Here is a 14,792-nt window from a genome sequence, read left to right on the forward strand (position 1 = left end):
GGAAGTGGAGGAGAACATAGATTTTATGTCAGGCTGATTGCAGGAGTAGCTTGTGACCTGCCTGGATTTCTGCAAGCCTTGGCGGGGTCCTGAATCTCCAGGGACTTGCTGTCCCTTGCCACGGTGCTGCCATCTCCCCCTCTCCTGACATCCAGAGTGATCTGCCGGGGGCCGCTTGGTCCGGGACCCAAACCACCCCTTCATCTCAGGTCTTCCTCATCGCGCCGTCCAGACCGGGCAGCTTCTGGGTGGGATTCTGGGGTGGGTCTTGTTTGATGGGCCAGCAGGCTCTGTGGGATGAAGCTGCAGCAGGTGTCAACCAGAGGACACATGTTCTTTGCCCTGTCCAGTGGCCTGTGGGCCAGCAAGAGTTGTGGTGTGGTAGTCTACTGGAGATTTATTGCAATAGGTACAGGGCATGGCAGTATGTTTTTGTAGCATATGTAAAACCATTAGGCGATAAAAATGACCATTTACCTCATCCAAAAAACCCTTAACTCTGACAGGTGAGCTCTTCCCTGGTTTATTAAAATGATCTGAAATCTTGAAAAAGTTATTTCAAGTCACTGGAGAACATAAATGTTAAGGCCACTTTGATCATAGATGGGTAGCAGTGGGGAAAAATAGAATCTTAGCTGTGATATTTGGACCTGAGACCCAATGCCCCAAATTGCATGAGAAACACAGCCACGCCCCAGCTGCACATTTCCATTTAAATGCACACTGAAAGAAATCGGGCCTTATCTAAATGACAGTAACTCGAGTGCTAGTGACACAATGTGGTGAGACTCCTACAGCCAAGCTGCATCTACAAATGGGCTTAAAATGGTACATTAATTAACAGGTTTCCTCCAGGCAGGTGGCCCCCCCCCGTGTGAAATTTCACATCGTATTATTTTTTTGCCATTTGAGTTTTCCGTCCTTGCTATAGAAGCATGGAAAAGACAGTTCCATCCTTTTGCCGTTTGAATTTTCCATCCTTTTTGTGTCCTTCTCATCCATACTTCCTAGGAAACGTTGGAAATGGGGCGTCTTGTGGGCATCTGCCAGCAGCCAGCAGGCAGCTTGGTGGACCCTGGGTCTGTGAGGACATTTTCTGTCTGCTCAAGGGTTGGCAGAAGGGAGGGGGGTCAATAGGGCTGGGGCATGGGATAGTTTGGTAAGCAAGTGCATAGGGCAACGAGATACTGCTTGAGAAAGGAAAGTACCCTCTGCTGAGTGTGAAGTTGGCATTTTTCAAGAAAAGGAAAGAAAAATGTTTGTCTGCCTGCCATTGCTCAGTCATAGCTTTCATTGCTGGGGGTGGTCGCAGATATATTTATTTAAGAATTATTGGTCCAGAGCAAGGAGGGAGAAAGAGAAAGCAAGTGAGAATGTGATGGGAGAGGAGCGGTGGATGGGAAAGCTGAGGACAAGGACAAAGCAGGGACCTCACTGCCCGGGACGTTGCCAGGGTGTGCCCCCAGAATAAGGAGAGACTGGTTCAGTTCCACTTTTCGTATGTTTTATTATAAAGAAAGGTAAGATAAGCATTGTGAACCAAATGTGCCAGGTGCTGTGAAAGCAACACCATCAAACAAAATAAAAAATAAAAAAACCCAAAAATGCACCTTATGAGAAACTGTAATTATGATCTCTAATTTTTCATAAATAGACAAAAATCATTGCCAGCAATTTTTAAATAGATGGACATATGGCAGAAAAATATAATAATGCCATACAACATGGATATAAATTGTCCATTTCTTGCTGTACAAATAATAGAAACAAGTTTGGCAGGCTTTTTTTGTTGTTTTTTTATACACATCTCCCTTCTATGTATAACTAAAAAATGTGCTACAATTAATATAAAATGCTTTTACTATAAAGTAAACTACTAATTTTTTTCACAAAAAAATCTTAAAGATGTCTTTAGCACAGCTCTAAAACACTTAGTAAACTACTTACAACTATCCAACAAATTATATTTTCATGATCTTTTTCACATTTTTCCTCTCTTATTTTGCCTTCTGCTCTCTCCCCTCACCTATCTAGCAATAGTTTTTATTTATTTTTTATTTTTTTTTCGCCAGACATCCAAGGCCTTTGCATGTACAATATTCACACAAACTTCACATTTTCTTGCACAAAATTTAGTGCTGTTAGCAAGTCAAAAGAGTGCATCCTCCTACTGAGCTGGCCTAATGCTGTAGGACACCAGACCTGGGCTTACGCTGCATCTAAAAGCAGTTCACTAGGAAAATAGTCTGTAGCTAAGCTGATGGCAAGCAGAAAAATGGTGTCCTTTGTTTATTTTTTTGTGTTGGTTTTGTGTTTATTTTTTTTTTTTTTTAATTTTTAAATTTTTGTTCTTCATGATTTATGAGGTTTTGGGCTTCCACAGAAAGTAGATTTTAGAGTTCAAAAATAATAAAAGAAAACTGCTCTTAGAGCCTGGAAACGAAGCCAGCGACGAGGTGCAGTGGTAGCTCTCTCGTCCGTACGACTTGCTCGGTGCCTCTCCGAGTAGTCTGTAAGATAGACCCTCTCAAGTGTCCTTCATCTGAGCCTCCTTGAAAAGAGATGTTGAGTTTTAGGTGAGGTAGAGTGCCTTGTCCCTTGGCAGCATGCTGTAAGAGAAACGAGAGGCAGAAGGTGAGACAGGCAGGGAAACAGCCGGGGGGGTCGCCGGCGGGAGCTGGAATTAACATTTGCACACCCGCTCGCACACCCGTTTTCAGCCGTGCCGTGGTTTTTATGGCACTCCATAATGCAAAACATAAAGTGGTCTGCACCGAGGGATGGGTGTGCAGAGGTGAACCAAGCAGAAGGCGCCTAAGAGTAAGAGCCTGGTGCAATTTTAGTTCTTCCTGAATTTCAGCAATAAGGGCTAAGACATAAATTCCTTCCTGTGGCTTGATCTTTGCTCTTGCTGGGGCTGCAGGGGAGGGCAAACTCTGGATTTCCCTGCAGAGCAAGCCAGCACGATGCTGGCACCAGCTCCACCATCGCACTGTGCGGTGCTGTGCCTGGAAACAGCCCCGTGGCCACCAGCCCCCTTCCTCATCACACACTGCCCTTAGGCTAAGCCACGGAGATTTACAAAATGTACACTTGTTTTTGGATAGAATGTGCCATTCTGACACTACGTAAGGAGTGTGTGGGGGATCTCAAAAATACGATTGAGGGGCTTATGCCTGAAGATGCTTGTGGGTGTCCAGGAGGATTTACGTAAGTTGGCTGAAGAGCATGGGAGCAGGAGACACCATCTGCTCCATGCCTGTCTCCTCCTCTCCCAAAATAAGCATAACTAGAAAAATTAATACTCAGCAAGTGAGACAGCAGGATTAGCCAGTCTTCCCTGTGGGTCTGATGAAGACAGCAGGAGGTGCAAGGAACACGAGGAAGACTGCAGTGCTGCCTTACTCGCAGGAGGTTATGGGGGAGGGCTGGTGGGACAGCACCCCGGCTGTGTGCTCTGCACGTCCCTGGCCCACCAGATCTTGAGTTGATCACATTATTGAAGCAATGATTTTGATTTCAAGAGATCCAGGCATGTTCTGAAGAGAGAAGCCAGCTTACACCCCTGAGACAGCCCAGCGTGTAGAGAGATATCACCGCTCCTTTCCCTGCCTGTAGTACCCGGTGCTTCAACCCGCCGCGGGTGCTGGCTGGTGCTTGCAACTTGGCATCAGCAGCGTCCTACAGTGGAGCCCAGATGATCTTTTGTTCAGGAAATAGTAGAGAGAGGAGTGGCTGAAGTGCCTCTCCCCTCGCTGACGTCCTATGTGGGTTTTGCTCTGAAATCTGGGCATTTTAATGGGTTTTATCACCTACTCTGACCTGATGGAAACATCATTGGCTCCATAAAGGCATCTTGGCCTCAAAAGGTGGTGAAGAACATTACAAAGCTTTGAGGGATTCCAGCATGAGTGTGCTTACGAGTGGAAGAATAGGAAAATAGCAAACAGCAATGTAATGCTGTTATTGATAGACCTGTCTTCTGACAGAGTGCAGAACAGTCTGCACTTTGTTAATCTCCACTTTTCATAATCTGCATTTAAAATACAGAGTCTTCCCTACTGCACTCAGCAAAGATTTAATGCCACTGAGCAGCAGTGAGGTATTTTGGTTCCCAGTTCATTACAAACTATTACCATAAATAATTGAATCCAAACTAAGTGCATTTGTGGCGGTTTATCCTTGCCTTTTTATCCAGTGTTTGCTCATTTAGTTCCTGATTTGGAAAATTCCCTCATTTGGAGAGGATCACTTAATTGTTAGCAGGAATCAGTGAGGTTATAAATGTCTGGATGATGGGGCTGTACACGGTTTTATGTGTCAGGACAAGGCATAACTGATAGCGTCCCATCTTTTAGCCCAAAGAAGAGTGGGAAAAGGGGAGAAGAGCTACTAAATGATGGTACCCAAAAAGAACTTAACCTGTGCCTTGCAGATCAGAGGAAGGACATAAAAGCATGAATTCAGTTCAGTCTTATCACCAAAATACCTAAATGCTAGGAGACAAACGTAAGTGAAACCCTGAAGACAGCTTTGGTATGGAAAGAGTTGTAATCAGAAGACAGGGCAGAAAAAAACAAGTGAGGTGCCTCAAAGAATTAAGAAAGATTTGCAAGTGATTGTAAACCAAGCTGCACCCTCGATAGAGGTGAGCTAGTTCCCTTGGAGAAAACCACTGCAAAACACAGGTATTCAGTGAGTGCCTGGGAAAGAGCGAGTGCAAGAATAAGGCTGTCAGGTGAGGGAGACAAGGGACTATATAAGTAGTTTGTGATATGATGGCAAAATGCAATAAAATTGTACGCTGCAGTTGCTTGTGGGAAGCGATACTCCTATACTAAGCAGGAACTGAGAAATGCTACCCGTGTCTTTGCTAGCAATCTAGGACAGCTTGGGCTTAAGCCCAGAAAGAGCTAGGAAAATTGGATGGAAGTAAGTAAGAACAATATCATTAATAATGGGGAGAGCATGAGCTAAGAAACATTTAAAACTCTCTTGCTAACATGGCTGATTTATGAATTAAGGAGTGTCTGCTCACAGGATCCTAGAATTTGAAGGGCATAAGGGAAGAAGTGTCATTTAATGGCTTTTTAACTAGCACTGATAGTCTGGGAAAAAACAACAGCAACCTACAGCAGTTTCCTTAGTAGATGAAGGACAGAGAGAAAGACAACCTTGGTAGTTTTTCAGAAGTTGTCTGGATGACAAACACAAAAGAAAATATAGGATTGGGAGACTTTACCCCAGCTAATCCAGTGCTAACACATGTTGGAAGCTAAAGAGATACCAAGGTCAGACATAAAACAAAAATCTTAACCTGGAGAGCAAGGCAGGATTGCCTGTGTGCTGCGGAGGCTGGTACGATCCTCTCTTTCAGCAATTTGAGACTCTACAGATGAGCCACATCACAATAGAAAATAATCCCTTTTCTTTCCAGCCAGTGGCTGATTTTGCTCCTCAGAGAGCTGCTTTAATCGCAATTAAGCCGAATGCAGTTCTGAGGTTGAAATGGGCAATTACATGATCCAGAGACTTCCTGATGATACCTAAAACTACACTGATGAATCAAACCCAAAAAGATCTGCCTTCCCTTTGTCACTGCTTTGCCTACGTCCTGCTGGTTGCCGGGGCTGTTCAGGCACACGGCTCACCCTGCACCCTCACGCCAAGTCATGGCAGAGGAGCCCAGGGGTAACTGTGAACGCCGTTGCAAATTACTGCAAAGTGCCTTGGAGAAAGCAGTACGGAGAGGAAGATGAAGAGAACCAGATCATCTCTTTGCTCGACACGAGCGTAACCTTGAGACATAGTGGGGCTGCAGTCCTACAAACGTGTGTGGATGCTACAAGCAGCGCAGGGCATGCACTTAGGCAGCAAATACCAGGGGCTAGCAGGAGCAGGAGGGGATGGCACTGCTGACGTCCTGGGCTTTGCAAAAAAATGAGAACAAACCAGCTCTGGGAGCTGGGCTGCCAGCAGCTCGCCTATCTCTAGTCACGGGAGATGGGCTCCTTCCTTAACAGAGACTACAACATTTTTCAGTGCACTAAGCACTCTCTGCAGTACTAATCTATATCCATCTGAGTTCATTGCTATAATCTACTCTAATAATTATCTGGAAGTCTCTGCATAATCTGTCTGGTTTTAGAATGATTTTTTTTTCCAAGAAACTCCGATAAACCCATGAAATTTGATATTTATGCTGTGACAAAGGCATGAAATGCATGAGCTTTGATCATGAATTGCATGGGCCCTCTGCTTACAGTACGGCACTCTGGACAGATGTCACGGAGCTTGTTTTAGCAACACAGAACTCAATCCTGACTACTACGGGAGTGTTCCACCCATTTCTAAAGTGCCCTGAGTTTTCGGCACGGGGCCTGGGAAGTGGGATTTGCAGGGGGAATCAAATATTTTCCCAGCTGATGCCCTAAGTAGCAATGTTTATTTCTAGGAGGTGTAATTTCTGTGGGAGCTGCCTCTGCTCATCACCTCTGAAAACTGGGATCATCTTTAGCATTTTGCCTACAGCATCTAAAGTGACCTTTATCATCAAGTCCCAAATAGGTTCCTTCTTTCGGGTTGTTGCAGAGACTTCAGGAAGGACCATGCAAAGGTCGCTGGCAGAGCCCAGACCTATCCACGTAGCTGAGCCCCCTCAGGCAGGCAGACAGCAGTGATATTCTAATGGCTCAGCAAGTTATTTATTTCCCTGAAAGAAATAAATGTCTGTACAGTCTGTGCCCAGCCCAGCAATTGTAAGTGCACTGCTGGCACAGACAGGAGCTGTGCTCTGAAAAGGCTGGGAGCTTGCTATTATCTCCAGTGAAAGCACTATGTTCCAGTACTTCAAGCAAATCAAACAATACTCAGAAGCTACCAAGTCTCCTTCCCTACCTGCTCTCCCAGCAAACCATGTGCTTGTTTTACAGAGCACAATAGCAGTCTCCAAACTATTATTGCTGAGCCAAGAGCAGTGGATTAGGCAGAGGTTGGAAATGGCTTTCACACCCTCCCTGTTCCCCAGCTTTGAGACTATCCTGATGTTTTTATTTACTGGGGAATTCAAGCAGCATTGAAGAGACCTTCGTGCTGGCACATTCATGCCAGAGCTGGTAGGGCACAAGGGCGAAGATCTGTGCAGATGTCTGTGGCCTTTTCCTGCAAGGTGCAGGGGACTGGAGCATCGTGTGGCTCCTGGGAGGATAAGGCTTTGTACACTATCCTGGTGAAGCCCTGGGACTGATAAGGGACCCACTGCTAGAGACAGCTATGGGAGGTTGTGGCCTCAGAGATAAGAGCAATCACTTTAGGAACAGAAGGACATTGCTTATGGACATGTCCACCTTCAAATCTCCAGGGACTGTGCTTGGGAGATTGGGCTGCCCTGGCCTGCTCTGGAATGGAATGTGTCCAACTTCTCCATTGTTAAAGGGATAGAAACACACACGCAAAAAAAAAAAAAAATCCTCATGCCCAATGAGGAATTTATCTGTGATTTTCAAGCTACCTGCTTCCATAGCATCACTTCAGTGAGCCTACAGAGAAGAGGAAACCTTGAACTTCACTGGCCATAATTAGCCTATCATCTTGCTGTACGTTTTTAGGGCAGATTCTCAGCTGTTGTACACTGTCACAGTTCAGATAACAGAAAGTGCATTAGCAATGTGCTATTTTGTCTACTGGCCTGCAGTGGTTAATCCCACACTCTCTGCTGGGGTAGTCGTTGTCCCACTCAGTGCTTCCTGGAGGGTTCGATGCACCAGGCGAACGGGGTCCAACACTGTTTTGAAACTCAGACGAAATATGTGAGAAGTCCTGCAGAGCGGAAAGGAAGGCTACAGGAGTATACACAGCAGGAGAAACAGCAGATCTAATAATGTTGCACCAACACGTTTACATGCATTGCCCCAAACCCGCAGCAGTGCGGAGCGCGGGGGGAGCCCAGGGACAGCAGCAGGTCCAAGCCCAGGACCTGAGACCACCGCGGTGGGACCCTGCAGGACACGCGCTGCTTCGAGCAGGTGTCAATGCAGCACCATTTGTTTTACATCCCTCCTCCCCCGCTCTTGTTTTGCAGGACCTCCCTCCTCTGGGGGTGGTGAATGGCTGCAGTAGACACGCAGCCAGGGAAGCCTTTGCCTCAGCAGGCTGGCAATCAAAACCATTTTCCCACTTCAGGTGCAGCCCCTTCTGCAGCAATGTGTTAGCCCATTGGAACGGACTGTAACAAGGTAAGGAACAGCCACACAAGCAACACTCGCTCCATCAGCTGTCACCGCCAGCAATTTAACAAGGATGCTGCAGGACTGTTTTACCTGAAAGCTGATTAGCTTTCTGGATTTTTTTGGGTCAGCTTAATTAAGTAACATTAGGCAACGTATATAAACAAGAGCCATGGTAGTTATCTGACCCAGAACAGGATTTTCTCCAAAATATCCAAATTAGGGCAGTGTGGGGTTATTCTTTTTTTTTTTTTTTTTTTACTTTTTATTTTCTATTCACAAATTTATGTGGAATGAAGCTTCACAAAATGCTGCCCTCAGCAACAACAACTACCCCAATTAAAGTGATTATGAGGATGCTCATTTTTAATGCTCATTTCTGGATGCTCATTTTCCTTTTATGCTCATTTCTGGATGTTGGCTATGACTGAAACAGAAGCCACTTTTGCTTTTGTAAAGCTAAAGCCCAGTCACTGCAGAAGTTACTTGGAATACCCTTAATAGGTTGGAAATTAAAATCTGATTAAGGATCTGACCTTCAGACATACGCTGGCTTTTTATTATGGGCAGGTATAATTGTGCTTCTACATCCCTGCTCTCCTTTGGTTTTCTTCCACTTCACTATCTGTTCCTAAATTAACAATTTCTGTTTTCTCAAAGTTAGTCCCAAAATGAATAGGTCACATTATGGGAAAGAAAGCTTTGTTCATTGCTGAAGTACTGTATGAATTTTGTGATATATAGCTAGTAAACATGTGAAAAATTATTCAGCCAGCTGGGTGAATACTGCAGTTAAAAGTATCAGCAAGTAAATGGCAGCAGCTGTGAATTCAGAGCATATGTCCTTTACTGTGAATAGTTTGTCCAGTTCATATTCCAGATGGAGAAACTCTGGAAACCACTCATCTCCTCCTTCATATACTGGCAAGTTCTCTATAACGTATAGGAAATGTTTTTCGCTATAGCCAATTTTCACTCTAGATACATTTTCTTAATAGCAGGTTTAAAGAGGAGAGACTTCAACGCCACAGGCTGGCTCCCCACGTGTGGGCTGCTGGGCTGAGCCAGGCATGGCTAAGGATGGTTTGCTTCAGCAGGTTTTACACATCCACAGCACCAGTCTATAGGATTTGCTTTGCTGCTCTGCTCTTAGTATAAGCATACGTGCAAGCACACATTACATACTCTTGGTTCTCTGCCACAAAACCGATTTTCTCCTATTTCCAGGCAGTTTTTGGAAAAATACTGATTTTATGTTTTGTTTGTGACATTCCCTCTATCCTTTTTCTCCTCCTCCTGGCAACCCCCCTGGATCCCTGCTATTACCCCAAACCCTTCCAGTCCCCGCTTCTCTCAGCAATACCATGAGAGGCGTTTCTCACTGACTGTCCAACCCATTGTTTGAGATGATCATCAGCGAAACCCCCCCGGACAAGGCTGGGGAAACACGCACACAAGGAGCTTTTACCAGGGGCATCCCCAATTCCTGCAGCTTCCCCCTCTGAAAGAGCCTTCACTGCTCCGCTCTCACACATCTGCCCCATTTGTGGGGGTGCTCGTGCTCCCAGCTCAACACTCCTGAAAATGTCACCCCTGAGCTATGAGATCTGCAAGCTGGTGGAGCCAGGAGAAGACTCCCCCGGGGACAACATCTACACCCAACACCCCCAAACTATTCAGAAACCACCAGACCCCCACGGGAAGCGGGGAAATGGTGTGGTTCACGCTGCAAGCCCTCTCTCCCTTGGAGCACCTACCTGCTGCCCGGGAGGCGAGGCGTTCATGGGGGGCTGTACCTGTAGTGCCATGGGGGGGGACAGGAGGGGCTGCTGGGGGACCTGCTGCATGCTGAGGGGCTGGCTGAGGAGGGAGCTCTGCGGGTGGTGCAAGGAGAGCTGCTGGTGGAGGGGGGGGCTGATCTGGAAGGAGGGCGGCGGGGAGGCACTGATGCTGGGCAGCATGGGTTTGGAGGTGAGGGTCCGGGAGAGGCTGGGGTGGGGGTGGCCACGGTAGTTCTGCAGGTCCGATGGGGACAGGAACGAGCCCAGGCCGGGGTAGGGCGAGGAAGCCTGCGGCGGCATCGGGTACATGGGCTGCTTGGGGGGGATAATTTTGGAAGGTGGATTGCTCTGGGCGCTTTTCGTCTCCCCCTGGTCGGCAGAGCTCTGTGGGAAAACAGAATGGAGGGTGATGAGGAAGGAAGGGAGGAAACATCATGACATGTCCTGAGTCGTCCATCTGTCCAACCAAGCTGCAAGGACTCTCTGTGGCTCCTCTCCCACCGGCCAGCACATGCACTTCCAGCCCTGCGGCTCGCTGGGTGACCACAGGCTGGGTGCAGTAGCCACATCTGGGAAATTAAAGTTCAATAACTCAGCCATGCCTTTGGCAGAGCCTGCCACACCACAGGGGCATTAACCGGTGCAGAGGCAAACCCTCCCGCCTGCAGCTCACTCCTCAGGTCCACGTAGGTGGGTGACAAAATCAGTTTTGCTTCCAATAGAGTACGAATGGGACTGTAAAAACTCTGCTTTCCTAATCTCGTGCATTCCTGCAGCCCTAGTGGGGTCTATAATGCACAGGACAATGGTGGCCTCATTTCTGCAGGAAAAAGAGAACAACAGTACATTTTCTGGCTTGGACAATGAGGTTTTTGTCCTGCAATGGGCTCTGTAATGATACTCCAGATCCTTTCTCCCCCGGTAGCCAGGATCACACTGTGCTGTTTTACTTGAAACAAATTTGCTCTTCTGCAAAGAACTGGTCATTGGAGAAACTGGAAAAAAATGAAACTGTGGAGTGGGGTGACTCTATGCCTTCCATGCTACCTGGCCCACACTGCTGCTGGGCACATTCAAGCCAAGGCTCTCAGAGGTTTCCAGAGAGACCAAGAAGAGCTTTTAAACCCCCAAACAGTCCTTTCCATTCCCTTTTACTGTCCTTGCTGCTCTTCTGTTTACAAATTAAGACAGCTAAAGGTTAGCTTTGAGCCTTTCCAGCCTACAATCACAATCACATGGATCCTGCAGATGATGGTTGATTTGGGACATCACATTATTTCCCACAGCAGCTAAATGCGATGATTAAATACTGAGGGTGTGGTATAGCACCAAGGGGAAACTCTGAAGGGAAAACAATCTGATGCACATACTCAGAACCCAAGGGCAGCACATGTCCCTGAGCCAGCAAGCCTAGGAATTCTGCGGGAGCCACCCCAAATTCACAGGCAGCAAATGCCCCTGTGCCCTCCCTGAAGGCGGGTAGGAGGGGAAGGTGTGAGGTCCCCTGGGATGGCCATCCGTGTTTGGAGAATTGGGCTGGGCAGGCACTTGGCCCATCACCACCGCCCCAGGTGCTGCCTCATAGCACCGGGAGCTCCCGTATGAACCCAAATACCTTGGAAGTTCACTATTAGGCACTGAAGTGGGCTCTCTGGGCTTTGCTTGACAGCACTGCGTTAAGCATGTATGGGCTCACACGCTCATCAAGCCACAGTTATGGGTCTTACTCCCTAACCCCCCCGTTCCCGTCTGAGCGTGCATGGGAGGAGCAGGGTCCTGAGCAGCAGGAACAGCCCAAGCACCTGGCGCAGGGTGCAGGCAGGGTGCTGGCCACTGGCTGCTGCCCAGCACGGGCCGGTGAGCCCGGGGCACCCCTCCTCTGCTGAAGAAAACAGCCCAAAGCAGGGTCTCGTTTCAGGGTGCTAAAAGCAGAAGGCAGCCTGGTGCCCATCCTAACTGCGCGGCAGAGCATTTCTTTTAGCTCCTCAGGAAGGTGGCTAACACCAATACCAGCTCTGATAGCACGATGACACTGTATTTCTTATAAATTTGCTCCTCCCCGGGGAGTCCTGTGAGTTCCAACTCATTCAGCAGCGCCACGTCCAGCCGCTGCGCAAGCGTGGGCTGTACCTTGGAGACGAGGCTGGCCCGGTACGCGGCCAGGGCTTTCAGGTACTCCTTCTTTGCAGCTTCTGTTTTCCTCTTGTATGCCTGAAAGGACCAAGCAATGGATAATAATTACTAAAGTGTGCATGAAAAACTAATTTCTGCTGGAGAGGAGTTTACCCCAAATCAAGCAAATAAAACCCCCGGATTGGATCACGCTGGGATTTTTGGAGGCATCGCAGGCCAGCGCGGTCTGCACGCCTAAGCAGATATTTATTCATGTCTGCTGTAAGAGACATAGTCTGATTTTATAGGGTGAATTCAATGGAATTGCTTCCCAACAGGAACCGGGGGGAGTGTGATCCAGGCTCTTGGAAGAGCAAGACAAGAGCCAAAATCCCCACACGGTCCCCTTTCTGCCCAGAGTTTGGTCTTCCTCGTATGTAAAAATAATGGCATAATCCAGCCTGTCTCAAGCAGCATGAGTCCCCATGGGGTTAAACAGATTAAACTGAATGAGTGAGAATAATATTTTAAAACAGAATAAAAATTTCAGCAAAAAGGCAGAAACTCCCAAGAAAAATACCCATCAGCCCTCTCCTCCCCTGGAAACTCAAAGCCTTCCTCAAGCAGTACACGGAAAGTTGATTTCAATTAGAACAGATTTGCATATGTTTAATTCTGCTTTAAAAACAACAACAGCTTTCAACACTCAAGATGCCAATGCCTAGTAGGGATATTTAGCTCCTTTCCCCTGCAAATTTCCCGGGCCGTGGCAGCACCCCAGACTCCTTCCTAACACTGACCTCCAAAGGGAAAATAACCTTCCAGCAGTTAAACCATCCAGTTACGTGAATTTCATTTTAAAATCAGTACAGATAAATTCTATTAAAAATGGACTGAAACCCTTATTTTCATTTCTAAATCAGAGAGACTCCTGTAATGAAACATTTTGACTTGACACACTTGAGGTCTCAGATGGTAATTTTCTGAAATGGAGCTTTTTCCTAAGTTTGTCTTTGGCTTTATGGTATTCAGGAAATATTATATTTGTTCCATTCAGAACAAAATTACATTTCAAAATGTCAGCCTGAAGAAGAGTTTGCCTGTGAAAAGCAACTATTTCTTCAAACTGTACCTGTTCCCCTAATAAAAGCTATTACCTTTCTCTACAATCCTCACCTCACTTATGTCCATAGCCCATCACACCGACTCCAGTGCTACCAGCACAGCAATTACTGTAAAACAGAAATGTGGGGTGTCCACCAGCTCTGCTGCTAACAGATGCTCTCAAACGTGGTACCTGATGCCTGCACAGCAATGAAATATGAACTCCTGTGTCTCAAGCTAGTATAATAGTGGCCATAGCTGGGTGCTGATGTATTGAAAACATTATATATTTTTTTTTTCTTTTGAAGAGCAAAATAACAAGAATGTTTTTGCTTTTTTTTTAAAATCTGGGACAGTGGGAAATCAGAGTATTCACAGCTATGCAGAAAGGAATTCAATTAATAGGAAGACTTGTCTGGAGAAAAACCTGCAATTTATGAACAGTGAGAAGACAAGTAAATGAGACTTCCTTAACCTAAATGCAAATAAATGAATAAACAATAAATTCTCTGCCTATCTTCATCTCCATCACTTGCTTTTTCTGGTACACCCTTTTTTTTTTTCCACTCTTCATCTGCCCTTGCCTTTCTCAGAGAGCAAGCGGGCGCTGTGCCTCGCCCGTACTTGGAAGCGCTGCCGGCTGGTGTCTAATGCCTCAGCCCCGGGAAGGGGCAGGCGACCAGCGCGTCCTCCCGCAGGGAGAGGGGGATTGCTGCGGGCAGGAGCCTCCGTGCTGCTCGGGCCACCCCTGCTCCAGCCCTGGCCACGAGCGGGGCTACAGGGAAGGGCAAGAGGGCGAGCCTGGGCCGTGTTTCCTCTGATGCTCCTCTGAGGCTCTCTCCAGCTCTGGAATGTTCCTGCTGGATCAGCTGGTTTGTGACCACAGATTCACAGAGTGCCTTGGGTTGGCAGGGACCTTAAAGCCCCCCCAGTCCCACCCCTTTTCCCACGGGCAGGGCCCCCTTCCCCCAGCCCAGGGGGCTCCCAGCCCCGTCCAACCTGGCCTTGAACCCTTCCAGGGAGGGGGCACCCACAGCTGCTCTGGGCACCCTGGGCCAGCGCCTCACCCCCCTCATTGCAAACACCCACCCCCAAGGGGCTGCTGCCGGGACCCCTGCCCTGCCCGCGGGGGCTTTCTGCACCCACCCAGTGCTGCCTCGAGGGCACCGAGCGGCAAAGCTGCAGCCTGACGCTGGGCAAACGCCGCGCTGACGTGGGAAGAGAGGAGCCGAACAAAACTTCTCATGAATCCTCTGTGTAAAAGCAGCACTAGTGCAGTATTTATAACCTTTAAAATTTTAATTTAAACATTGACAAAACCATGTTACTTTCTAATTAAATCCCATTTTCTCCCAGGGATTTTAATTTCAAAGTAATTTATCAGATTTAAGGATCCTCAAAACATTTTGCATGTTTTTCTTTCTAACCTGCCATGCCCACTGATTTATTTTCCTTATTCGTTAGCAGGAGGATTCATTAGTCACTAAGTGAGTGGGTGGGTTGGGGGGGGGGGGGAGCAAAAATAGTTGGTGATTATAAAAACAAAAAATCAGAGCTGTAAGAAGCATAT

General features: G+C 47.2%; 1 protein-coding gene across 6 annotated transcripts in view; it reads right to left on the reverse strand.

The window, feature by feature from the left end:
- Window positions 1–1,490: 1,490 nt before the first annotated feature.
- The window catches only part of TOX2 (TOX high mobility group box family member 2), a 155,845-nt gene continuing 142,543 nt past the window's right edge, over window positions 1,491–14,792 (reverse strand). For all 6 annotated transcript variants that reach the window (XM_042801188.1, XM_033003643.2, XM_033003646.2 and 3 more), the window contains exons 6-9: window positions 12,137–12,217; window positions 9,983–10,390; window positions 7,688–7,818; window positions 1,491–2,609 (exon numbers count right to left, since the gene is read on the reverse strand). In XM_042801188.1, coding sequence (XP_042657122.1) covers window positions 2,573–2,609; window positions 7,688–7,818; window positions 9,983–10,390; window positions 12,137–12,217 — 657 coding nt within the window. In that variant the 3' untranslated portion in view covers window positions 1,491–2,572. The remainder of the gene's footprint in view (window positions 2,610–7,687; window positions 7,819–9,982; window positions 10,391–12,136; window positions 12,218–14,792) is intronic.

Source organism: Tyto alba, unplaced genomic scaffold (assembly GCF_018691265.1).
Source record: "Tyto alba isolate M040663 unplaced genomic scaffold, T.alba_DEE_v4.0 Super-Scaffold_33, whole genome shotgun sequence".
NCBI classification, from domain to species: domain Eukaryota; kingdom Metazoa; phylum Chordata; class Aves; order Strigiformes; family Tytonidae; genus Tyto; species Tyto alba.